Source organism: Ovis aries, chromosome 1 (assembly GCF_016772045.2).
Source record: "Ovis aries strain OAR_USU_Benz2616 breed Rambouillet chromosome 1, ARS-UI_Ramb_v3.0, whole genome shotgun sequence".
NCBI lineage: Eukaryota > Metazoa > Chordata > Mammalia > Artiodactyla > Bovidae > Ovis > Ovis aries.
Window position 1 is genome coordinate 20553187 of NC_056054.1, and position 26725 is coordinate 20579911.

General features: G+C 39.0%; 1 protein-coding gene across 10 annotated transcripts in view; it reads left to right on the plus strand.

Moving 5' to 3' along the window:
• Positions 1-26725, plus strand: part of MAST2 (microtubule associated serine/threonine kinase 2) — a 199617-nt gene that overhangs the window by 142439 nt on the left and 30453 nt on the right. For all 10 annotated transcript variants that reach the window (XM_027969430.2, XM_027969436.2, XM_060406588.1 and 7 more), the window contains one exon: positions 26352-26427. In XM_027969430.2, the coding sequence (XP_027825231.1) occupies positions 26352-26427 (76 nt within the window). The remainder of the gene's footprint in view (positions 1-26351; positions 26428-26725) is intronic.

Sequence of the window (26725 nt, forward strand, 5' to 3'; positions counted from 1 at the left end):
GAACTGGATTTGTTAATATTTTGCAGAGGATTTTATTTCCATGTTCATGAGAGATACTGGTCTTTAGTGTCTTTTCTTATAATGTCTTTGCCTGGTTTTGGTGTTTGGGTAATGATGGCCTCATAGAATCAGTTAGAAAGTATTCCTTCCACTTCTGTCTTCTTGAAAAGATTGTGGAGAATTGGTATAATTTCTTTTCGAATGTTTGATGGAATTCACAAGTGAACCTATCTGGGACCTGCTGCTTTCGGTTTTAGAAGATTACTAATTATTGATTAAATTTTTAATACATATAAGCCTATCCAGATTGTCTGTTTCTTCTTATGTGAGATTTGGCAAGTTTTGGGTGTATTTAAACCTGGGTATCAAATTTGTGGGCATAGAGTTGTGCATAATATTCCTTTGTTATGCTCTTAATGGCCATGGGGTCACAAAGAGTGGGACACGACTGAGCGACTTCGCATACAATGGCCATAGAATCTGTAGTAATACAGTATCTGTTCTGATGTTAGTGACTTGTGTCTTCTCTGTTTTCTCCCTTAGTTAGCCTGGCTAGAGGCATGTCCATTTTGTGGATCTTATCAAAGAACCAGTTTTTGGTTTTGTTGATGTTCTCTATTGATTTCCTATTTCCAATTTCATTGATTTCTGCTCCAGTATTTTTTCTTTTCATCTGCTTATGTTAAATTTAATTTGCTCTTTTTCTAGCTTCTTAAGGTGGAGGCTTAGGTGATTAATCTTAAATCTTCCTTAATTAATTAATCAAGATTCAATTTTTATTTTTTGGCTACAGCACGCAGCATGGGCATGTAGGATTTTAGTTCTCTGACCAGGGATTGAATGCACGCTCCCTGCATTGGAAGCACAGAATCTTAATCACTGGACTTCCAGAGAAGTCCCAAAATTCAATTTTTAAAGGTTATACTCCATTTACAGTTACTACGAAATATTGTCTGTATTCCCCCATGTTGTACAATACATCCTTGTAGCATATCTTTCTTTTTATTCGGCCACATCATGCCACATCATAAGGGGTCTTAATTCCCCTACCAGAGATCAAACCCATGTTCCCTGGAGTGGAAGCCCAGAGTCTTAACCACAAATTGCCAGGGAAATCCCTCTTGTAGCCTGTCTTATTTCCAGTAGTGTGTACCTCATGCTCTCTCACCCCATTGCCCTAACTTGATAAGTTGTATTTTCATTTTTATTTACTTAAAAATACTTTAAATTTTCTGTTGAGATTTCTTCTTTGACCTATGTGTTATTTTGAACTGTGTTGTTTAATCTTCAAATATTTGGGGGTTTTCCCAATTGTCTTTCTGTTTATTGGTTATTAGTTTAATTCTACTGTGATCTGAAAGCAGATGGGTGAATTCTTTTCAATTAAATTTGTTGTTGTTGTTGTTCAGTCAAAAAGTCATGTCTCACTCTCGCACCCCATGGACTGCTGCACACCAGGCCTCCCTGTCCCTCACCATCTCCTGAAATTTGCCCAAGTTCATGTCCATTGAGTCTGTGATACTGTCCAACCATCTCATACTCTGCTGTCTTCTTCTCCTTTTGCCTTCAATCTTTTCCAGCATCAGGGTCTTTTCCAATGAGTCTGCTCTTCCCATCAGGTGGCCAAAATATTGTAGCTTCAGCTTTACATCAGTCCTTCCAATGAATATTCAGGGTTGATTTCATTTAGGATTGACTGGTTTGATCTCCTTGTTGTCAAGGAGCGCTGAAGAGTCTTCTCCAGCACCATAATTAAAAAACATCAGTTCTCAGTGCGCATCTTCTTTATGGTCCAACTCTCACATCCATCCATGACTACCGGAAAAACCATAGTTTTGACTAGACAGACCTTTGTTGGCAAGGTGTTGTCTCTGCTTTTCAATACACTGTCTAGGTTTGTCATAGCTTTCCTTCCAAGAAACAAGCGTCTTCTAATTTCATGGCTACAGTCACCATCCTCAGTGATGTTGGATCCCAAGAAGAGAAAACTGCTTCCACTTTTTCCCCTTCTATTTGCCATGAATGATGGGACTAGATGCCATGATCTTAGTTTTTTAATGTTGAGTTTTAAGCCAGCTTTATCATTCTCCTCTTTCACCCTCATCAAGAAGCTCTTATAGTTCCTCTTTGCCTTCTGCCATTTCAGGGTATCATCTGCATATCTGAGGTTGCTGATATTTCTCCCAGCAATCTTGATTCCAGCTTGTAAGTCATCCAGCCTGGCATTTTGCATGATGTACTCTGCATATAAGTTAAATAAACAAGGTAACAGTATACAGCCTTGTCGTACTCCTTTCTCAATTTTGAATCGGTCACTTGTTTCATGTAAGGTTCTAACTGTTGCTTCTTGACTCACATACAGATTTCTCAGGAGATAGGTAAGATGGTCTGCTATTCCTATCTCTTTAAGAATTGTCTACAGTTTGTTGTGAAACATACAGTCAAAGGCTTTAGCATAGTCAATGCAGCAGAAATAAATGTTTTTCTGGAATTCCCTTGCTTTCTCTATGATCCAACAAATGTTGGCAATTTGATCTCTGGTTCCTCTGCCTTTTCTAAACCCAACTTGTACATCTGGAAGTTCTCGATTCAAATACTGTTGAAGCCTAATTTGAAGGATTTTGAGTATTACCTTGCTAGCCTGTGAAATGAGTACAGTTGTCTTGTAGTTTGAACATTCTTTAGCACTGCTTTTCTTTGGGATTGGGTTTCCCTAAAATGTCTGGAATGTACTTACTTCCACATTCTTTTGATTAGTGTTAGCAGATCTCTTACTCTATCCATTTGCTTTTAATTTACATGTGCCTTTATATTTTAAAAGGCTTCCTTGTAAAACTATACTTAGTTGGGTCTTGTTTTTATTTTTTTTAATCTATGTACCAGTCCCAATCTTTTTAATTTAGACTATAACCCTATATGCAGGTCAGGAAGCAACAGTTAGAACCGGACATGGAACAACAGACTGGTTCCAAATAGGAAAAAGAGTATGTCAAGGCTGTATACTGTCACCCTGCTTATTTAACTTATATGCAGAGGACATCATGAGAAACGCTGCGCTGGAGGAAGCATAAGCTGGAATCAATAACCTCAGATATGCAGATGACACCACCCTTATGGCAGAAAGTGAAGAGGAACTAAAAGCCTCTTGATGAAAGTGAAAGAGGAGAGTGAAAAAGTTGGCTTAAAGCTCAACATTCAGAAAACTAAGATCATAACATCCAGTCCCATCACTTCATGGGAAATAGATGGGGAAACAGTGGAAACAATGTCAGACTTTATTTTTTGGGGCTCCAAAATCACTGCAGATGGTGAGTGCAGCCATGAAATTAAAAGATGCTTACTCCTTGGAAGGAAAGTTATGACCAATCTAGATATGGCTCAGAGGTTAAAGCGTCTGCCTGCAATGCGGGAGACCTGGGTTCAATCCCTGGGTCAGGAAGATCGCCTGGAGAAGGAAATGGCAACCCACTCCAGTATTCTTGCCTGGAGAATCCCATGCACAGAGGAGCCTGGTGGGCTATAGTCCACGGGGTTGCAAAGAGTCGGACATGACTGAGCGACTTCACTCACTCACTAGATAGCATATTGAAAAGCAGAGACATTACTTTACCCACACAGGTCCATCTAGTCAAGGCTATGGTTTTTCCAGTGGTCATGTATGGATGTGAGAGTTGGACTGTGAAGAAAGCTGAGCACTGCAGAATTGATGCTTTTGAACTATGGTGTTGGAAGACTCTTGAGAGTCCCTTGGACAGCAAGGAGATCTAACCAGTCCATCCTAAAGGAGATCAGTCCTGGGTGTTCCTTGGAAGGACTGATGCTAAAGCTGAAGCTCCAATACTTTGGCCACCTGATGGGAAGAGTTGACTCATCGGAAAAGACCCTGATGCTGGGAGGGATTGGGGGCAGGAGGAGAAGAGGACAACAGAGGATGAGATGGCTGGATGGCATCACCAACTCGATGGACATGAGTTTGAGTGAACTCCGAGAGTTGGTGATGGACAGGGAGGCCTGGCGTGTTGCAGAGTCAGACACGACTGAGCGACTGAACTGAACTGAACTGATAAACGTTTAAGGTGATTATTGATGTAGTTGGGCCTCCCAGGTGGTGCTAGTGGTGAAGAACTTGCCTGCCAATGCAGAAGATGTAAGAGATGCGGGTTTGATCCCTGGGTTGGGAAAATCTCCTGGAGGAGGGCATGGCAACCCACTCCAGTATTCCTGCCTGGAGAATCCCATGGACAGAGTAGCCTGGTGGACTACAGTCCACATGGTTGCAAAGAGTCAGAAACAACTGAGTGACTTAGCATGCTTGCATTGATACAGTTGTTGTTCAGTTGCTCAGTCGTGTCCAATTCTTTGTGACCCCATGAACTGCAGCAATGCCAGGTTTCCCTGTGCTTCTCCTGGAGCTTCCTCAGACTCACGTCTATTGAGTCTGTGATGCCGTCCAACCATCTCATCTTCTGTCACCTCCTTCTCTTCCTGCCTTCATCTTTCCCAGCATCAGGGTCTTTTCTAATGAGTTGGCTCTTTGCATTGGAGCTTCAGCTTCAGCATCAGTCCTTCCATTGAATATTCAGGATTGACTTCCTTTAGGATTGACTGGTTTGATCTCCTTGCAGTCCAAGGGACTCTCAAAACTCTCCAACACCACAGTTCAAAAGCAGCAGTTCTTTGGTGCTCAGCCTTCTTTATGGTCCAGCTCTTTGATATAGTTAGATTTGTGTGTGTTAAGTCGTTCAGCTGTGTCCGACTCGCTGCGAACCCATGGACTGTCCATGGACTTCTCCAGGCAAGAATACAGGAGTGGGCTGCCATTTCCTTCTCCAGTTAGACCCGTATCTACCATTTTTGCTACTGTTTTCCATTTGTTGCCTGTGGTCTTTGTTCCTGTTTTTGTCTTCTACTCTCTTCTGGTTTTAATGGAGCGCTGTATATGATTTATGCTTCTCTCCTTTGTTAGCATATCAGCTGTATTGTCCTTTATTTTTTCTGTGTGTCTGTGTATGTTTTAGATTTTTCAGAATACATTCACAGCTGATCCAAATCCACTTTCAAAAAACATTATACTGATTCAGAGGTAGTATAAATTCCTTATAATAACAAAATAATCCTAATTCCTCCCCTCAGCCTTTGTTTCATTGCACTCATTCATTTCACATATCCATAAGCATAAAAACATGGATAGAATGTTTTTATGAATACATAGTTAAATGTGTTTTTGCTATTATTATTTTGAACAAACTGTTATCTGTTAAATAAAAAATATAAGATATCAAGGTTTTAATTTTACCTTTACTAATTTCACCCCTAATGCTGTTCTTTTATGTAGGTCCAAGTTTCTGACCTATATCATTTTACTTCTCTTAGAACTTTTTTATTTGTTTTTTTTACCACATGGCACCACTTGCAAGATATTAGTTCCTTGACCAGGGATTGAACCTGGCCTGGGGCAATGAAAGCTCCAAGTCCCAACCAACCACTGGACTACCAGGGAATTCTCTTAGAACTTTCAACATTCCTTGTAAGGCAGGTCTGTTGGCAGCAAATTCCTTCAATGTTTGACTGTCTAAGAAAATCTTAGTTTCTCTTTCACTTATGAAGAATAATATTGTAGAGTACAGAATATTAGGTTGGTGGGATTTTTTTCCCTCTCAGCTCCCTTGTTTGCGTGATGTCTGAGAAGTAGAATATAATTCTTTTCTTCTCTGTAGATAAGATCTTTTTACCATCTGGTTTCTTTCAAGATTTTTTTCATTGTCTTTGATTTTTTTTCTAAGTTTGAATATAGTATGCTGGGTATAGTTTTTTTGGCATTTAATCCTGCCTTGTGTTCTCTGAGTTTCCTGGATCTGTGGTTTGGTGTCTGACATTGATTTGGGTAAATTCTCAGTCATTATTGTTTCAAATATTTCTTCCGTTTCTTCCTGTGTCATTTCCATTACACACGTCTTACACCTTTTGTAGTTGTCCCACAGTTCTTGGATATTCTGTTCTATTAATTTCAGTCTTTTTTTTTTCTCTCTCTCTTTTTAGTTTTGGAAATTTCTAGTATCATTCCTCAAGGTCAGAGATTATTTTCTCAACTGTGTCCATTCCACTAATGAGCCTTTCAAAGACATTCTTATTAATTTTCTTATTGATGGACATTATAGCAGTCTGGGCCTAATTAGGAGACAGAAACCACACAGTGATTTAAACAGATGAAATTTATTAGAATTATAAACTATAACAATAAAAGAAGAGCAGAACTGGCCCGTAGCCACTGAGCATTCAGCATGGCAATCAGCACGGCAGCTCTCCAGAACACTTTACAGCAGCCAGCATCCGGGCCTGCACAGAGGGTAGGTGGCATGGAGTATATTATATCCCTCAGGAACAACATGGGAGACAAACGCTAGGGTATAAAGAGTGAACCAGGCAAGCAGAGGCCATCAGGGCACTAGTGTGGGCATGCCTGGAGCATACATTGTCGTTTCAGGGAGGACTGTGGAAAGGTGATCACTAGGTCAGGTTCAGGATGCAAGGCTGACAGCATGTGACTAGGTCAGCGCACCCCTGCCTGTCCTCACTGCCATACTACTGACGGAAGGTATAGTCGCTGGGACTGCACCCTGAGCTGCTTCCTAGTACAGTGTCCCTCCAGCGCCCTCTACTGGGAAAGTTTAATGTGTTCGCTCTCAATGAAATGCCTAAACAAGCAGAAGATATTAAGAAGAGATGGCAAGAATGAACTATACAAAAAAGATCTTCATGACCCAGATAATCACAATGGTGTGATCACTGACCTAGAGCCAGACATCCTGGAGTGCAAAGTAGAGTGGGCCTTAGGAAGCATCGCTACGAACAAAGCTAGTGGAGGTGATGGAATTCCAGTTGATCTATTTCAAATCCTAAAAGATGATGCTGTGAAAGTGCTACACTCAATATGCCAGCAAATTTGGAAAACACAGCAGTGGCCACAGAACTGGAAATGGTCAGTTTTCATTCCAATTCCAAAGAAAGGCAATGCCAAAGGATGTTCGAAATACCACACAATTGCACTCATCTCACCTGCTAGCAAAGTAATGCTCAAAATTCTCCAAGCCAGGCTTCAACAGTATTTGAACCGAGAACTTCCAGATGTTCAGGCTGGATTTAGAAAAGTCAGAGAAACGAAAGATCAAGTTGCCAACATCCACTGGCTCACAGAAAAAACAAGAGAGTTCCAGAAAAACATCTGCTTCATTGACTACACCAAAGCCTTTGACTGTGTGGATCACAACAAACTGTGGAAAATTCTTAAAGAGATAATTTAAGATTTAAATTAAATTTAATTTTTACTTACCTCCTGAGAAATCTGTATGCAGGTCAAGAAGCAACAGTTAGAACCGGACATGGAACAATGGATCTGGTTCTGAATCGGGAAAGGAGTACATCAAGGCTATATTTTGTCATCCTGCTTATTTAAATTATATGCAGAGTACATCATGCAAAATGATGGGCTAGATGAAGCACAAGCTAGAATCAAGATTGCCAGGAGAAATATCAATAACCTTAGATATGCAGATGACACCACCCTTATGGCAGAAAGCGAAAAGGAACTGAGGAGCCTCTTGATGAAAGTGAAAGAGGAGAGTGAAAAAGCTGGCTTAAAATGCAACTTTCAAAAAACTAAGATCATGGTTTCATGAAAGTGAAAGAGGAGAGTAAAAAAGCTGGCTTAAAATGCAACTTTCAAAAAACTAAGATCATGGCTTCATGAAAGTGAAAGAGGAGAGTAAAAAAAGCTGGCTTAAAATGCAACTTTCAAAAAACTAAGATCATGGCTTCAAAAAACTAAGATGGGCTTCCGGTCCCATCACTTTATGCAAAGAGATGGAGAAACAATGGAATCACTGAAAGACTTTATTTTCTTGGGCTTCAAAATCACTGCAGATGGTGACTGCAGCCATGAAATTAGAAGACGCTTGCTCCTTGGAAGAAAAGCTATGATAAACCTAGACAGCATATTAAAAAACAGAGACATTACTTTGCCAACAAAGGTCCGTCTAGTCAAGGCTATGGTTTTTCCAGTGGTCATGTATGGATGTGAGAGTTGGACCATAAAAAAAAGTGAGCACCGAAAAATTGATGCTTTTGAAGTGTGGTGTTGGAGTGAGAGTCCCTTGGACTGGAAGGAGATCCAACCAGTCCATCCTAAAGGAGATCAGTCTGGGGTATTCATTGGAAGGGCTGATGCTGAAGCTGAAACTCCAATACTTTGGCTACCTGATGAGAACTGACTCGTTTGAAAAGACCCTGATGCTGGGAAAGATTGAAGGCGGGAGGAGAAGGGGACAACAGAGGATGAGATGGTTGGATGGCATTACCGACTCAATGGACATGAGTTTGAATAAGCTCCGGGAGTTGCTGATGGACAGCGAGGCCTGGCGTGCTATGGTCCATGGGGTCGCAAAGAGTCGGACAGAACTGAGCAGCTGAACTGAACTGAAAGGAATTATCTTCTCTGTGACAGAGAAGGTATTAAAGGATGAATTTTAGAAATATCTGATTGATAACTAGCACAAATATTTAGATTGTTTTCAGTTCTTCACTGTTTTATTCAGTGTTGCAACAAACATCCTTCTTCATATTCTTTTTGTATATATGCATCAGTCAGTCCGTTCAGTCACTCTGTCATGTTTGACTCTGCAACCCCGTGGACTGCAGCATGCCAGTATATATATGCATAAAGACTGTCTGAGAAAAAAAAGACTGTCTAAAAATGTGTAGGATGAACTTGCTGAATCGTATTTTCAGAGTAAGATTAACAGGTCAGTGGGTGTATTTATATGATGTTTGTTCCATGTCATCTGATTCTAAACTGGTGTAGTGGGACTAAAAGTGTGTCTTCCTTAAGCCTTCAGCCCCTGTCATGCAGGGTCAAGAGCAATCTCCAGTAACCCACTCCTCTTTACTCCCTAACACTTCCAGTCTTCCTGTCTCTTATCTGTCTTGAATCCACTATGGGCTAATTTCATTATGCCTGGCTGACAGGAACCCCCAGATATTTGAGCCTTCTATCTCCTACACTCCTAGTTCCTGTAAATCTCTGAACATTTCCTGTTCTGACCTTTTTTTCTCATCCCTCTCTGACCCTGAGGACTTCCAATGTACCGTTTGGACTCAGTCCATCAGTCTAGTTCTAATGAACTCCTGGGGAAGAGGGAAAGGTTAGAATACTGGCTGGCTGCTGCCCTCTTTCCCCTCCCCTGACCTCTGATCAGTGGGCCTGAAAGGGAGAGTAGATGTTCTTGTCTTTTCAGTATTGTCCCTCTCTTCTTCCTAGTGCTCCAAAACTTTGAATCTCATACCATTAAATACTATCACTTATCATTAAATACCATCATTGCAGCTGTAAATATCTTAGTTCTTGACTCACTTTTACTCTTCAGTTCTAACTCCTCTGTTATTCTTGATAGTTTGAATACAGATATGTTGAGGTTCTTTTCAGTGCTTAGGACTTGCAGTTCTTTGAACCTATCTTCCAGTGAGTTTCTCCTCCAAACTTCCTTGGTCACATATGCCCTGTACCATATATTTAGACTTTGTTTCCATAATTTTAGTTTCCTTCTTCCCTCTCTCCAAGTACTAACCCAGTCTTTCTCCTATGCCATCAGAAATATCCCCCCAAATCAGTCATTTGATTCCAGGACCTCAGGTCCTTGGAACCCTTAAATATGTTAAGTTTGAGATGCCTTTTAAGCACTGGCATGGGCATGTCAATATATTAATCTTGACTTCAAGAGAGAAGTAGGGCTGGAGAGTGCCTGGCAGAGAATATGAGGAGCCAGCAGGGTACTACCCCATGTTTAAGGCCCAGTGGTACAAAGGGGAGGGTGAAAGCAAGCAGTCATTACTTGAGAAAGCTGCAAGGAAAGCTGTGTCCACAGGGACAGTCAACTTTCACCTAATTTGTTAAGGGCTATACTAAATGTATGTCCAGGATGTATGGAAATACAAAAGTAAAGATATGCTGGCATTTTAAAAAGACCAGTTAGAGGCCCCGGCCTTTGTCAAGATGTAAGCAAGGGAGTACTAGAAGGGACAAGTTATGTGGTCAGATCAGCAGGAATTAAAACTAATTGTCTCCAGATTTCCTGTTCAGATGATTAATGAGTGATGACACCCTTAAATGAAATTGAAGAGAATAATAGATTTAGGGGAAGAAGAAAGAAGATCCCAGAAACAAATCCATATATATGTGGCCATTTGATATATGACAGCGGCAACATTGGAACAATTGGACATTCATATGGGGAAATTGAAAGACTTAGCTCTTACTTCACAAAAATCAGTTCCAGGTGAATGGTAAAATTTTTTTTCAGCTTCTGTAAGATATAATTAATGAATAAAATGGTAAGATATTTAAAGTACACATGAAAATTTGATATACATGAATTGTATATTTAAATGTGAAAACCAAAACACTAAACTTTTAGAAGATATACAGTAGAACATATTTATTTTTTAAAAAGGACAGAAAGAGAATTGGTAATGCATACAGCGAGTTTTTTGTAAAGGACATACAAAGATAGTATGATTGGAAAATGGCCAAGGGACTTGAACAGGTAGTTCACAAAAGCAATCTAAATGGCCAATAAATATGTGAAAAGATACTTTAATCTCATTGGTTATTATGGAAATGCAAAATAAAATCACAGTGAAATACCATTCTATTACCATCAAACGTGGCTTAAATTAAAATGACAGAACCAGGTGTAGATAAGTATATGAAACAATGGGAGCTCTTAAGCATTACTGGTGGAACCATACATTGGTAATCTATTTTGCAAAAACAGTTTGGCATTTTTTTAGGTGAGTTTGAAAACAAACTAGAACACAAAAGGTCACATATTGTATGATTCCGTTTCTATGAAATGTCCAGAATGGGTGATTCCATAGAAACAGAAAGTAGATTAGTGATTGCCAGCGTCTTGGGAGTGAGGGGAATGAGGAATGACTGTTCACAGGGGCCGTTTCTTTTTTGAGTGATAAAAATGTTCTGGAAGTAGATAGTGGTGATGTTTGCACAACTTTGTGAATGTACTAAAACTGCTACACTGTGCACTTTAAAAGGAATTTTATTACATGTGAATTGCATCTTTTTTTTTTTTTTTGGCCACACCAGGCAACTTGTGGGGTCTTAATTCCTTAACCAAGGATTGAACCTGGGCTGGCAGTGAAAGAACAGAGTCCTAATCACTGGACCACCAGGAAATTCCCTATATCTCAACTTTTTTAATTGAGAAAAACTAAACTCAGGTATTAAGGATGCCTATTTAGTTGGTAAAGCTGTAAAGAAATGATTGCCGTAAAAGTCAGGGTGTTTACCTTTAATGGAAAAGGGGAGGGGCTTTGACTGGAAAGTTTTGACTAGAAGAAGGCATTTTGGAAGATGGCATCGTTAACCTGGATGGTATTTATATAGGTGCTTGCTATATAATTATATTACTTTATTACTAGTTAAACTGTGTAAATGAAGCAACTGGTTCAAGGTCAGCTGATTGCTCTGCCAACTGAAAAAAATGCACAACGTGAGAGTTGTGAGTTAAGTTTTATTTGGGGCAAAATGAGGACCAAAGTGAGGACTGTAGCCCAGGAAATAGCATCTCAGATAGCTTGGATAAACTGCTCCAAAGAGATGGGGGGGAAGGTCAGTGTATATGTGATTTTGGTGAAGCAGGGAATAGATGCAATCAAGCACATATTTTTGCAGAAGTTTTCTGCCCGTCTTGTTAAGGTTACTGCTGGTCACGAGGAACAGTCATCACCATGAAGGATTTTAGTGCTTTTCTAGATATGAGGAGATGCATGAACTGGACTCATAAAATTTTCTCTTGAAAATACCTAACTATATGAAGACCTGTTCTGCCAGATTTTCCCAGAACACAGATTGCCTCATTTCTGATCTCCACCCTGAATTCCTTTCAGGGGAAGTTGATGATCAGCAGTGCAGTGGCTCATACTTTGATCCTTGTAGAGGTAGATGGCAAGTGCCAATTTGTAGGTAATAGCTCCCAGTTCTATTTATCTTTTATTATAGCTTGTTTCTCTGGGATGGATGACTGCTTGTCTTTTAACAATTTCTTCCAACTCCTTGGTGAAGTTGAAAAAACCTGCTTCTTGGGGTGCTGGGTTTTCTATCAGATTTTTTGTCCTTGTTGAGCAATTTCTGGCTGTTTTCAAGGATAAGTTACTTTCAACGATGTAATTTTTTTTCCCTAGAGCCAGAATTGTGGATGTAAGTCAATAAGAAGAATCAATTTAATTATTTTCTTCAAAATGTTCACATCTTGATCTTCCCTCAAAAGAAGACCAATTAAAATTATACTGATTTTATTCTGTCATAGTCTTCATACTAGTGATTTTTGGTCTCTTGATAAAATGAATATTGGAAAGTAGAGAAAAAGGCACAAACATTTTAGACCTTAGCTTCTATATAATAAATAATTTCTATGGTCTTTATCCCAGATTCCTGGCACAGAGCTTCTAAAAACCTTGGAATTTTCTGAGAAAGTCTATGCCAGTGAAGTAACTCAAGGTGTCCCCCTAGATAGCTCCAGGATGAAGTCTTGTCACCAGGAAAACCAACCACATAAATAGAGAGTTGGAACTTTGGTTCAGCCCAACCTCATGAGGAGGGGAAGGAGCTGGAGATTGAGTTCATTGTTTAGCCAGTGATTTAATCAATTGTTCCTACGTAGTGAAACTCTAATGAAAACTGTAGACACCAAATCTCATAGTAGCACTTCCTGGTTGGTGAACACATTTATTGTGCCAGGAAGCAGGACACACCCAGATTCCACGAGGAGGGTGCACAGGAGCTCTGTATTCCTTTCCTGATTTCACCTGTGTGCATCCTCTCTAATAAAACTGTAATGATGAATATGAATATGAATTCTGTGAGTTGTTCTAGTGAATTATTGTAGCTAGAAGGAAGGCAGGCATGGAAACCTCCAGATTTATAGTCAGTAGGTCAGAAGTACAGGTACCTCCCTCCTCCCAAGATAAATGGCTGGTGTAGAAAGTGAGGCAGTCTTATTAAGGACTTTGCCCTTAACCTGTTGGGTCTGTACTAACTCTTTGAGGTTGGTGTCAGAATTGAAGTACACCCAGTTGGTGTCAGAATAGTATCTTTTTTGAAAAATATGTTGGAGCCTGGCCATTTGGGAGGAATACTTGTTATAATCAGTTTATTATTTCATCAGCTTCCAGGTGATAGGAATCCATTGTTATTTACCCCTGAAACAGGGATGCTTTTTGCCAGAGATTACGGTCTCACACCTAGAGGCCTAATTTTGGATATGTCCTGGTGACGACTCCCATAACTTGCAAGCCATTTCCATTCTGTGATCTTGGCAATGTTTGGTATATAAGACATTGAATTGTGAACCAACTCTAAAATGTTCTAATGAACAGATGTGTAAACCTTGGTGGTGGTGGTGGTTTAGTTGCCAAGTCGTGTCTGACTCTTGCAACCCCATGGACTATAGCCTACCAGGCTCATCTGTCCATGGGATTTTCCAGGCAAGAGTACTGGAGTGGATTGCCATTTCCTTCTCCGGGGGATCTTCCTGACCCAGGAGTTGAATCTGGGTCTCCTGCATTGCTTCCCTGGTAGCTCAGACAGTAAAGCGTCTGCCTGCAATGCGGGAGACCCGGGTTTGATCCCTGGCTCGGGAAGATCCCCTGGAGAAGGAAATGGCACCCCACTCCAGTACTCTCACCTGGAAAATCCCATGGACTGAGGAGCCTTGTAGGCTATAGTCCATGCGGTCACAAAGAGTTGGACATGGCTGAGCGACTTCACTTCACTTCTCCTGAATTGCAGGTAGATTCTTTACCGACTGAGCTATGAGAGAATGATAAATTAATAAGTACTTACCTCCTTGACACTGAAACAAAGATGTATACCATATGGTGCCCTTAATTCTGGTAAATGCCATCAAGTGTTCAAATATAGGCAAGCAGAGGAGAAAGAGGACATACATAGTTCAGGTTAAATAGGCTTTCTTTGTTTTTAAATTGATTTCTTCAGTTATCTTTGTGATTTTCTTTATTCTGGGTTTCATTTGCTCTTCTTTTTCTAATTTTTTAAGATAAAAACTGAGGTCATTGAACTGAATTTTCTTTTTCTAAAAATATTTATTTACTTGGCTGCGTCCAATCTTCATTCCATCATGCAGGATCTTTCCTTGCAGCTAATGGACTCTCTAATTGTGGCATGGGCTCAGTAGTTGTGGCATATAGGCTTGGTTGCTCCATGGCATGTGGGATCTTAGTTCACTGACCAGGGATCGAACCCGCATCCCCTGCATTGCACAGCAGATTCTTAACCTCTGGACCACCAGGGAAGGCCCTCATTCTTTTCTAGTACAGGTATTTATTTAGTGGTATGTTTTTCTTGCTATCAAACTGCTTTAACTGATATATTTTCATTTTTATTTAGTTTAAAATACTTTTCTAATTTCCCTTTGCATTTCTGCCTTCATCCACAAGTTATTCTGAAGTGTGTTGTTTAGTTTGCAAATATTTGGAGATTCTCCAGAGGTCTTTCTATTATTGATTTCTAATTAAGTCTCATTATGCTTACAGAACATACTTTGTATGTCTTGAATTCTTTAAAATTTATTGGATCTTCTTGTTTTATAGACCAGAAGATGATCTTAGTAAATGTTCCATGTTTACTTGAAAAGAATGTGTTTGGTAATGTTCTTTAAGTGTCATTTAGGTCAGGTTGGTTGATGAGTGCGCAGGTGCTCAGTTGTACCTGAGTCTTTGCAGCCCCGTGGGCTGTAGCCCACCAGGCTTCTCTGGTCATGAAATTTTCCAGGCAAGAATACTGGAGTGGGGTGCCGGGATCTTCCCGACCCAGGAATAGAACCCACATCTCTTGCATCTCCTGCATTGGCAGGCAGATTCTTTACTACTACCCCTTGCTGATCTATAAATTTCCACTCAAATGATGAAAATTTGGCTCCAACCACCCATTATCCATATATATTTAGTTTTTCAACTCCACGGTACACAGTACCAGTGTCAAAATTGTTTTCCCCATAGTCCCATGGGAAGCATCTTTATAGACTGGAGTAGAGTATGTATATCTAGTTCCTTTTGCCTTTAGACTCCATTCATTGTCCATCTTTTTATGACTTGATAACTGATTTCTTTTTAGTGCTGAGTAATTTCATCATCTACAGGTACCACAGTTATATTCATCTACCTACTAAAGGATACATTGGCTGCTCCAAGTTTTGGCACATATCAATAAAGCTGCTATCAGCTTCTATGTGCAAGTTTTTATGTGGACAGAAAGTTTTCTACTCAACTGAGTAATTACTTAGGAATACAGTTGCTGGATTATACAATAAGACTGTGTTTAGCATTATAAGAAATTACCAAACTATCTTCTAAGGTGGCTATACCATTTTGCATTCCTACTAACAATGAATAAGTTCCTGTTATTCTACATCCTTATTAGTATTAGATATTGTCAGTTTTTTAGCCATTCTAATAGATATGTATGGGCATCCCTTTATGGTTTTAATTTATGATTCCCTATGACAAATGATGTTGAGCAACTTTTCATGTGCTCGTTTGCCATCTGTGTATCTTTGTTGGTAAGATGTCTGTTCAGATCTTTTTCGCCCTATAAAATTGGTTTGTTTCTTATTGTTGAGCTTAAAAGTTCTTTGTTTATTTTGGATACAAGTCTTTTGTATCCAAAATACAACATGTTTTGCAAATATTTTTTCCCAGTCTATGGCTTGTCTTTTTTATTCTCTTAACAGTGTGCATTGCAGAGCAGCTTTTTATTTTAATGCAGTCCAACTTATTAATTTTTTTCATTGATCGTGCTTTTGGTTTCATATCTTAAGAATTCATCACCGAAATCGGGGTTACTTCCTTTTCCCCTATGTATCTTCTAAAAGTTTGATAGCTTTGTGCTTTATATTTAGGCAGATGTTATATTAGGATCATTTATGTGACCCATGTTGAATTAGTTTTTGTGAAAGGTTGTATCTAGATGATTCTTCTGTGGGTTTTTTTTTTGCATACAGACATCTGATTGTTCTAGCACCATTCATGGAAAAACTATCTTTTCTCTGTTGAACTGCGTAAGCTCCTTTATCATAGATCAGTTGAATATAGTTGCATTTCTTTATCTCTGGGTGCTCTGTTCTGTTCCATCATCTATGTGTCTGTTCTTTCACCCATACCACACTATCATTTTTTTTTTTTTTTTTTGAAAAACACAGATTTCTTTTATTGGATTTTTTGGTCTTTTTTACGGAAAAAAGTTCCATTATATATTGCAATTATTTTTTAAGTAGATAAATTAAGACTTTTAGTTGGAGTTTCAATATCAAACTCTCAAAAATTAGTGGAATGAATATACAGAGGAGTAGAAGGATAGAGTAGACCTGAAAAGCACTATTAACCAATTCAACATAATTAAGACTTATTTTCACACAACAGTAGGATACAAATTCCATTCAAGTTCCCCTAGACTGTGAACTAGGAGACGCTTGAGCATATCCAGGGGCATAAAACAAGGTGCAGACATTTCATAGGCTAAAGGTATTGAAATAACAGAATCTGTTCTCTCATCACTATGGGATAATGTTAGAAGTCAATATCAAAAGATATTTGAAAATTACCAACATATTTTCAAGTACAACATGACATTTACCAAGAGAAATCTTTGACTTAGCCATTGAAAGCCTCAATGAAGTTAGAAGACTGAAAAAAACACAGAGGGTGATTGCAGAGAAGAAAGCATTTAATGAGAGATTAATATCAAAGTGAGAAATTAATATCAAAGATACTCTAAAAAATCCCATGTATTTGGGATTCCACTTTTAAATAATGAATGTGAGAAGTCATAACAAGGAAAATTAGAAAATATTTATAATAGAATAATAATCAAAAGAGAATTTATTAGAATTTGTTGCATACAGCTGGAACTGCTCAGTGCAATTAAATATAATGTGGGCTCTTAAATAACGTATGAAAACAAATAATGGACACTAGCATAAAGTTTTGTGAAACTTGAACAAAATCTGTACTTCAGTTAATAATACTGTATCCCATGCTAATTTCCTGGCTTTTTTTTACATAGTATTTCTTTATATTCTCAGAATTGAATTAGAAATTTCAAGCTTCATTCAGATTTTTTAAATCTCTAAGACCATAAATTTTCCAGATTTTTAACAGTAATACTGGATACCAAAATACGTGGAACTATATCAAAGTTTTGAGTGAATAAAAATTAAAAATTTAGCATTCTATTCATACTAAGTCAAACAAGGGAAATAAAAATGTCGTACATTTTTTAGCCATGCAAAAACTCATAAATTTTCTAAAATATATATATTAGGCATACTCTATATATTTATGTATACAGGAACTTCACTGCTACATTTGATAAAGGCTTGAGAAACAACAAAAGAGGTGGAGAAATTGAAAACCATAAACCAAATGAAATGGGAGTACTGAATATGAAGTAGAGAAAGTGAAACAAACTAGATAAAAGTGGAAGATCATAATGTAATCCAGTTGTTTTTAAACATGGCTGCTCATTAGAACACATCTGGAGCTATGGAGAAAAAAAGTAATACCTGGGCATTGGTGTTTTTCAAAAAAGTCCAAGATAATTCTGAAATGCATCTGGATTTTATAATTTGATTACAGGTTTTTCTATTAAATGGTAGTTTTAGTAATAAAGAATTCTGTTAGTTTCTGTTGACTAATAATGATACAGTGGTATTAAGCAAATAATAGTTACATAACCACAATAGTAAAAAATGTTTATCAGTTTTCACAATCAATAGCCAGATGAAAAAATAAAAAGATAATTACAATTGCAAGCTATAATGGAAACATGATTAACCTAACAATATAAAATAATTACATACAGTTTGAGGGGTTAAGTAGAGTGATGTGGTAAGTGGAAGTGCATACATGCACATGTTTCCATCCACCCAGCAAGTTTTCATCTTTCGGTTGATGCATTTAATCTATTTGCATTTAAGGAGTTAGCAATATGTATGATCCTATTACCATTTTCGTAATTGTTTTGAGTTTATTATATGTAGGTCTTGTCCTTCTCTTGTGTTTCCTGCCTGGAGATGTTCTTTAGCATTTGTTGTAAAACTGGTTTGGTGGTGCTGAATCCTCTTAACTTTTTTTTGTCTTGTCTGGAAAGCTTTTGATTTCTCCATCAAATCTGATTGAGAGTCTTGCTAGGTAGAGTATTCTTGGTTGTAGGTTCTTCCCTTTCATCATTTTAAATATATCATGCCGTTCCCTTCTGGCTTGTAGAGTTTCTGTTGAGAAATCAGCTGATAACCTTTTGGGAGTTCCTTTGTATGTTATTTGTTGCTTTTTCCTTGTTCCTTTTAATATTTCCTCTTTGTCTTTGGCTTTCTTCAGTTTGAATACTATATGTCTCAGTATGTTCCTCCTTGAGTTTATCCTGCCTGGAATTCTCTGTGCTTCCTGGCCTTGGTTGAGTATTTCCTTTCCCATGTTAGGTACATTTTCAGCTATTACCTCTTCATATATCTTCTCTCTTCTCCTTCAGAGCCCCCTATAATGTGAATGTTGGTGTGTTTAATGTTGTCCCAGAGGTCTCTTAGGCTGTCTTCATTTTTTCTTTTTTTTCTTTTTTCTATATTCTGTTCTGAGGTGATGGTTTCCACCATTCCGTCCTCCAGATTACCCATTCATCTGCCTCCGTTCTTCTGCTCTTGACTCCTTCTAGCATGTTGTTCATCTCTGTTCTTTAGTTCTTCTAGGACTTTGCTAAGCATTTCTTGCATCTTCTCCATTGTGTTTCTGAGATCCTGGATCATCTTCACTGTGATTTTTCTGAATTCTTTTTCTGGAAAGTTGCCTGTGTCCATTTCATTTAGTTGTTTTTCTGAGGTTTAGCTTATCCCTTCATCTTAGACATCACCCTCTGCTTTTTCGTCCTAATTAACTTCCTGTAATGTGATTTTCTTTCTAACCACTGCAAGACTGTAATACCACACTGTCTTGATCTCTATAGCTTTATAGTGAATCTTGAGATCAAGTTATATCAGTCCTCTAACTTTATTGTTTATTTATTTATTTTTAGTATTGTGTTGACTTTCTGGTTACTTTGCCTTCCCAGGTAAGCTTTAGAATCCTTTTGTTTATATTTGCAAACTAGTTTGGTGGGATTTTGATTAAAATTGACTCCATAGATCTGGGTGGGAAAAGCTGACTTCTTTTTTTAAAAAATAATTTTATTTATTTACTTATGACTGTGATGGGTCTTCGTTGCTGTGCTGGGCCTACTCTCTAGTTGTGGGTGCAGGCTTCTCATTGCTGTGGCTTCTCTTGTGGTGGAGCACTGGCTCGAGAGCACTCAGGCTTCAGTGGCTCAGCAGTTGTGGCTCCTGGGCTCTAGAGCACAGGCTCAGTAGTTGTGCATGGGCCTAGTGACTCTGCAGTATATGGGATCCTCCTGAACCAGGGACTGAACCCACGTCTCCTGCATTGGTAGGTGGATTCTTCACCACTGTGCCACTAGGGAAGCGCTGAACTGACAGCTTAACAACATTACATCTTTCAATCCATGAGCAAGCAGTATCACTTCATTTATTTAGATCTTTGACTTCTTTAACCAGTTTTATTTATAGCATATAAATTGTATACATATTTTATTAGATTTATATGTAAGCATTTCATTTTTGTGTTAATTGTATAACTGTGTTTTTAATTTCAGCTACTAATTCTTCATTGCTGGTTATGAAGGAAAGCAATTGACTTGTACTGTATATTAGCCATGTATCTTGTATCCAGTGACTTTGCTATAATTGCTTATTAGTTCCAAGAGTAATTTTTTGATTCTTACTGATTCTTTAATCTCTACATAGACAATCATCTCATCTATAGTTTTATATCTTACTTCCCCATCTGTTTACCTTTTATGTCATTTTCTTGTCTTGTTGAACTAGCTAACACTTCTACTATGATGTTGAATAGGAGTGGTAAGAGGGGGCACCTTTGCCTTGTTCTCAGTCCGAAAAGGAAATCATCCACTTTCTCACAGTGAAGTCTGATTTTAGCAGCATAGCCTCTGTAGATGTTCTCATCTACTTTGGGGAAGTTCCAAATTTGAGGAGGTTCCCCCCTGTTTTTAGTTTGCTTAGAGTTTTTATCAGGAATGAGGGTTAGATTTTGTCAAATGCTTTTTCTGTTAGTTGATGCACTTATGTGTTTTTATCTCTTTAGTCTGTTGTTGTAGCTTATATTAATTGACTTTCAAATGTTGGACCAGACTCACATACCTGGAGTAAATTCCAGTTGATCATGATATATAATATTTTATATGTTGTTGGATTTTATATTTCTAATGTATTGTTGAAGATTTTTACATCTGTGTTTGTAAGAGATACTGGTCTATAGTTTTCCTTTCTTGTAATGTCTTTATCTGGTTTTGGTATTGGGGTAATACTGGTCTCATACAACAAGTTAGGAAATATTCTTTCTGCTTCTGTTGAAAGAGATTGTAGGTAGTTGGTATTACTTTTTCCTTAAATGTTTGGTAGAATTTATCAGTGAAATATCTGAGATCAATCTTTTCTTTTTTGTAATATTATGAATATCAATACTTTCTTTAAGAAGTTCTTTTTTATCCATTCTTACAATCTATTTTTTAATATAAATTTATTTATTTTAATTGGAGGCTAATTAATTTACAATATTGTATTGGTTTTGCCATACATCAACATGAATCTGTCACGGGTGTACACGTGTTCCCCATCCTGAACCCCCCTCCCCACCTCCCTCCCTGTGCCATCCCTCTGGGTCATCCCAGTGCACAAGCCCCAAGCATCCTGTATCATGCATCGAACCTGGACTGGCAATTCGTTTCATATATGATATTATACATGTTTCAATGCCATTCTCCCAAAGCATCCCACCCTCTCCCTCTCCCACAGAGTCCAAAAGACTGTTCTTTACATCTGTGTCTTTCTTGCTGTCTCGCATACTGGGTTATCGTTACCATCTTTCTAAATTCCATATATATATGTTAGTATACTGTATTGGTGTTTTTCTTTCTGGCTTACTTTACTCTGTATAATAGGCTCCAGTTTCATCCACCTCATTAGAACTGATTCAAATGTATTCTTTTTAATGGCTGAGTAATACTCCATTGTGTATATGTACCACAGCTTTCTTATCCATTCATCTGCTGATGGACATCTAGGTTGCTTCCATGTCCTGGCTATTATAAACAGTGCTGCGAAGAACATTGGGGTACATGTGTCTCTTTCAATTCTGGTTTCCTCGGTGTGTATGCCCAGTCATGGGACTGCTGGGTCATAAGGCGGTGCTATTTCCAGTTTTTTAAGGAATCTCCACACTGTTCTCCATAGTGGCTGTACTAGTTTGCATTCCCACCAACAGTGTAAGAGGGTTCTCTTTTCTCCACACCCTCTCCAGCATTTATTGCTTGTAATCTCTATTTTTTTTTTTTTACTTTATTTTACTTTATAATACTGTATTGGTTTTGTCATACATTGACATGAATCCACCACGGGTGTACATGCATTCCCAAACATGAACCCCCCTCCCACATCCCTCTCCATAACATCAATCTCTATCTTTTAATTGGTGCCTTTTAGCTGAGTTGGTAAAGAATCTGCCTGCAATGCAGGAGACCTGGGTTTGATTCCTGGGTTGGGAAGATCCTCTGGAGAAGGAAATGGTAACCCACTCCAGTATTCTTGCCTGGAGAATCCCATGGACAGAGGAGCCTGGTAGGCTACAGTCCATGGGGTCGCAAGATTTGGACACGACTTAGTGACTAAATCACCACTACCACCATACTATTTCATTTACTATTGTTGTTGATAATGTTTTGGTTTAAATCTATCATCTTCCTATTTATTTTCTTATTGTACCATCTGTTTTTTTTTTTTTCATTTGCTCTTTCATTTGGGACTGAGTGTTTTTTAATTTTATTTTATATCCTCTATTGGCTTATGAGCTGTAACTCTCTGTTATTTAGTAGTTGGATTAGCATGTATAATATACATTTTAATCACCATATTAAACCACTTCACATGTAGCATAAAAATAATACTATTCCGTTTCTACCCTCCCAGCCTTTATACTGTCTTCAACCTTTTTATTTTCATATATGATATAAACTTCACATTACCTTGTTATTTTTGTTTAAACATTATTTTTTAAAGACATTTAAAGTGTTCTTCATTCTTTTGTGTAGATCCATATTTCCATCTGGTATTATTTTCCTTGTGCCTAAAGGACATTTTGAAACTATTTCTTGTAGTGTGGTCTTCTGTTGAGGATTTTGTTTGGCTTTTTTAAAATCTGAAAATATCTTTATTTCACCTTTTTTTTTTTTTTAAGAATGTTTTCACTGGTGCAGTGACTTTTGACACTAACTGCCCACAACTGGGCAGAACTTAGGTTATGGCCACAGTCCTCCACAAAACTGTCATTACTTTAGACGTCACTGGCATAATTGGCAGTTCCCAGGCCACTCATACTTCTCACCAACTGGATACAAGTTCGGTGTTCCCACTGCCTCCTCAGATTTAATAATTTGCTAGAATGACTTGCAGAAATCATAAAAGAACTATATTTACAAATACAGTTTTATTATAGCAAAAAGGATATATTAAGAACCAGCCGCTTAATATATCTCTGTAAAAATAGAGACACTTAAGGTGAAGTCTGGGAGGGTCCCGTGTGTGAAGTTTCTGGTGCCTCTCTCCGTGAAGTCTAGATGCTTCACTCCCCTGGCACACTGATGTGTAACAATATGCAGAGTATTATCAACCAGGAATGCTCATCAGAGCTCTGGCGTCCATAGTGCTTTCTGGAGTTTCATTATGTAAGCATGATTGATTGATTCATCGGCTATGTGATTGAACTCAGTCTCTGGCACCCCTGAGGCCAGAGTAATATCAGATGGCTTAAAGCTTCAGCTCTCTGTTCCCTTGGTTCCTCATCTTATTAGCATAAACTGTCTGGCCCCACCATGAATAACGAAGATACTCCTATCACTTGGGAAATTGCAAAGATTTAGAATCCCAGAGCTGGGGGAGCCTGGTGGGCTGCCATCTGTGGGGTCGCACAGAGTTAGCAGCAGCAGCAGAGGCACCTTCCTAGGAACTGGGGACAAACGCCACCAGGTTCTTTATTACACAGTAGCTGTGTATAGAATTCCAGGTTGATAGGATTTGTGTTTTTTCCCATTAATTTAAAGATGTTATTTCATTATCCTTTCGCATTATTTTCAGTGAGAAGTCTACTATAATCCTTATCTTTATTCCTGTCTAAACATGTCTTTCCTACCCTCCTCAATCTGCCTCCCAACTACTTTTAAGATTTTTGTTTTTATCATGAATTTTGAGCAATATGATTCTAATGTGCTTTGGTATATATTTCTTCCTCTTTCTCTTAGAGATTCTTAGATAAAATGGGTTTATAGTTTTTTCCATCAAATTTAGGAAACCATCAGCCATTATTTCTTCAAATATGTTTTCTGCATCCTCCACTCTCTTATCCTTTAAGGATTATTATTCTGCTTGAAGTTGTCACACACCTCAGTGATGTGTTGGTTTTTGTTATTGTTGTTATTTGCAACTTTTTTTCCTCTTAGTGTTAGGCATTTCTGGCATTTGTGTGTTCTGTGAATCCCTAGCTTTGCTGTGAGCTCCTGGAAGATTCTTCATATTCTTTTCAATAACCATCACCACACCTGGTCCTTGGAAGGCTGGTCGTTGTTTGTAGGATATTCATATTCAGGGCAGATTGGTGGTTTTGGGAACCAACAAAGGGCATCTAGCTTTACATATCAGGGATCAAACTGAGGGTACTTGTTAATCTCTGAGATGACACTATTTAAAAAGAATTTTACATATATAGTTTTTCAGACCTTGATAATTTTGAGGAGGCCTGATTCTTTTTAAGTCCTACCTGGATGGAGGAGCCTGGTAGGCTGCAGTCCATGAGGTCGCTAAGAGTCAGACACGACTAAGCAACTTCACTTTCACTTTTCACTTTCATGCATTGGAGAAGGAAATGGCAACCCACTCCAGTGTTCTTGCCTGGAGAATCCCAGGGATGGGGGAGCCTGGTGGGCTGCCATCTATGGGGTCGCACAGAGTCGGACACGACTGAAGCGACTTAGCAGCAGCAGCAAGGAAACAGCTCTTCTAAATCACTTTTCTCACACCCTGGTGACATATGCTAGCCAGGAGGTAGGATAAACCATAAGAGGTAGCCCTCAACCCGCAGGAAACCCAGAGCTGGTACTGAGTTGAGAGCAGATCTGCTGCATAAGGTTGTGCACCTCACTGGGGCTCCCTGGCAAGGGGATGAGTAGAAGCTGAAAATGCCTCTTCTTCATTAGTTCTCCTAAGGAGAGTGCCTTTATATAACTGATACAGAGGTACTGCACGGGGTAGGGAGCCGTTGTTTGAGAGACTGATTTTTCTAAGATCAGTACTGTGCTTAGTCGTTCAGTTGTGTCCAACTCTTTGTGACTCCATGAACTGTAGCCTGCCAGGCTCCTCTGTCCTTGGGGATTCTCCAGGCAAGAATACTGGAATGGGTTGCCATGCCCTCCTCCAGGGAATCTTCCCAATATTGCAGGTCTTCCACATTGCAGATGGATTCTTTACTGTCTGAGCCACCCGGAAGATCAGTATAGAAAGACATTGAGTGCCATCCACGCCTGTTGAATGGAGATAATGAGAAACTCATGGGCAGTTTTGTGGCACTTTGGAACATCATACCCTATACAAAAAATAAATTGTCCAAGAGGAAACCAGGGCCTGCTGAACTATCAGGTCCCTGGGTAGCTGCTGTTTCTCATAGCTAGTGTGTGTTCATAGAGGTGAGCACAGAAGTGGGGTGGTGGGTGGGGACTGACTGAGTGATCAGCACATCATGGAGTGTGGTGCTTACTTCAACATGGTTTTTTGGGTAGAGACATGTTGACAGCTTCTCCTAAATACCAGCCCCCAGCTGGCAATTGGACCACAGAAGTATGGCAGGCTTAGATTTGGCAATTGTGGTCCTTAGCACTAAGGTAAGCATACAGTTTTGTTTTTTTTTTTCAATTTATTTTAATTGGAGGCTAATTACTTTACAATATTGTGGTGGTTTTTGCCATACATTGACATGAATCAGCCATGGGTGTACATATGTTCCTCATCCCGACCCTCCTTCCCACCTCCCTCCCCATCCCATCCCTCTGGGTCATCCCAGTGCACCAGCCCTGAGCACCCTGTCTCATGCATCAGACCTGGACTGGTGATCTGTTTCACATATGATAATATACATGTTTCAATGCTAGTCTCTCCAATCATCCCCCCTCGCCTTCTCCCACAGAGTCCAAAAGTCTGTTCTTTACATCTGTGTCTCTTTTGCTGTCTCGCATATAGGGTCATCGTTACCATCTTTCTAAATTCCATATATATGCCTTAATATACTATATTGGTGTTTTTTCTTTCTGACTTACTTCGCTCTGTATAATAGGCTCCAGTTTCATCCGCCTCATTAGAACTGATTCAAATGCATCCTTTTTAATAGCTGAGTAATATTCCATTGTGTATATGTTCCACAGCTTTCTTATCCATTCGTCTGTCGATGGACATCTAGGTTGCTTCCTGGCTATTGTAAACAGAAGCACACAGTTTTGTTCAAAGCTCCTGAGCGATAAGTTTACAAGTTGTAGGGGACATGTGAAAACTAACAAAGAGATGGAGATCATTCCTATCCTGTGAAAGGGTTGGGCATTCTTTGCAGACTTGGGGACCACCACTCACCTAAGTCCCCACCTGAGAACTTCATTTTCCCCTAGACACACATATTTCTGGGTTAGCCCCTTGGATGCAGTATGCAGAATATATGTGCAAGAGCCTTTCAGACCAGCAGTCCCGTTGCCCTTTGAGAAGTGTTGAGTGTTTGGCTGTGTGCTCTGCCCTGAATGAGTTCAGGACTTTGCAAAGTTGGGTTACCTTGACTAGGCAGATTGGAACCTGAGGTGTTCCAAGGAGGACGGGAAATTGTCAAGTTGCTGCTAGATCTAGAACAGATGTCTGAGAAGCATAGATGGGTTATAGGCAACTTGGAAACTGCCAAACTTCTGCAAAGAGAGAATCATTAAACTAATGGTGGGCCTGGAAAAATAATCATATGTGCTCATTGCCGATGCTAGGGGATGGTTTCTTTTCTAAAGGTTATCATCTCAGCCTTTCCCAGAAGCAAACCTCACAGAGGATTTCTTTTACTTTCCCTGTCTACAGGTAACAGTCCTTTGGATAGTCCCCGGAATTTCTCTCCAAATGCACCTGCTCACTTTTCCTTTGTTCCTGCCCGTAGGTAAGTTGATAGACTCTTCTGTGACTAACATGTGTGGTATTTGCATGAATGTCAGTTAAATGTCAGCTTCCTCCTTTGAGGCATTGCCCTTCTAAGTGTATTACCTTCGATCTGCCAGCCATCAGAATTCTTTTCCTGCTTTCCTCGCCCAGGTCATAATTATCTTGTTCAACCTTTGTTTTCCAAACGCCATAGGTGTTTGCATTTGAGTGTTCAAACGGGCAAGCAGATATTAGAAGTGGATTTATTTTACAATCTTAAACAGAAACCCCTGATTTCCTGAGGGTATGTTCTGAAA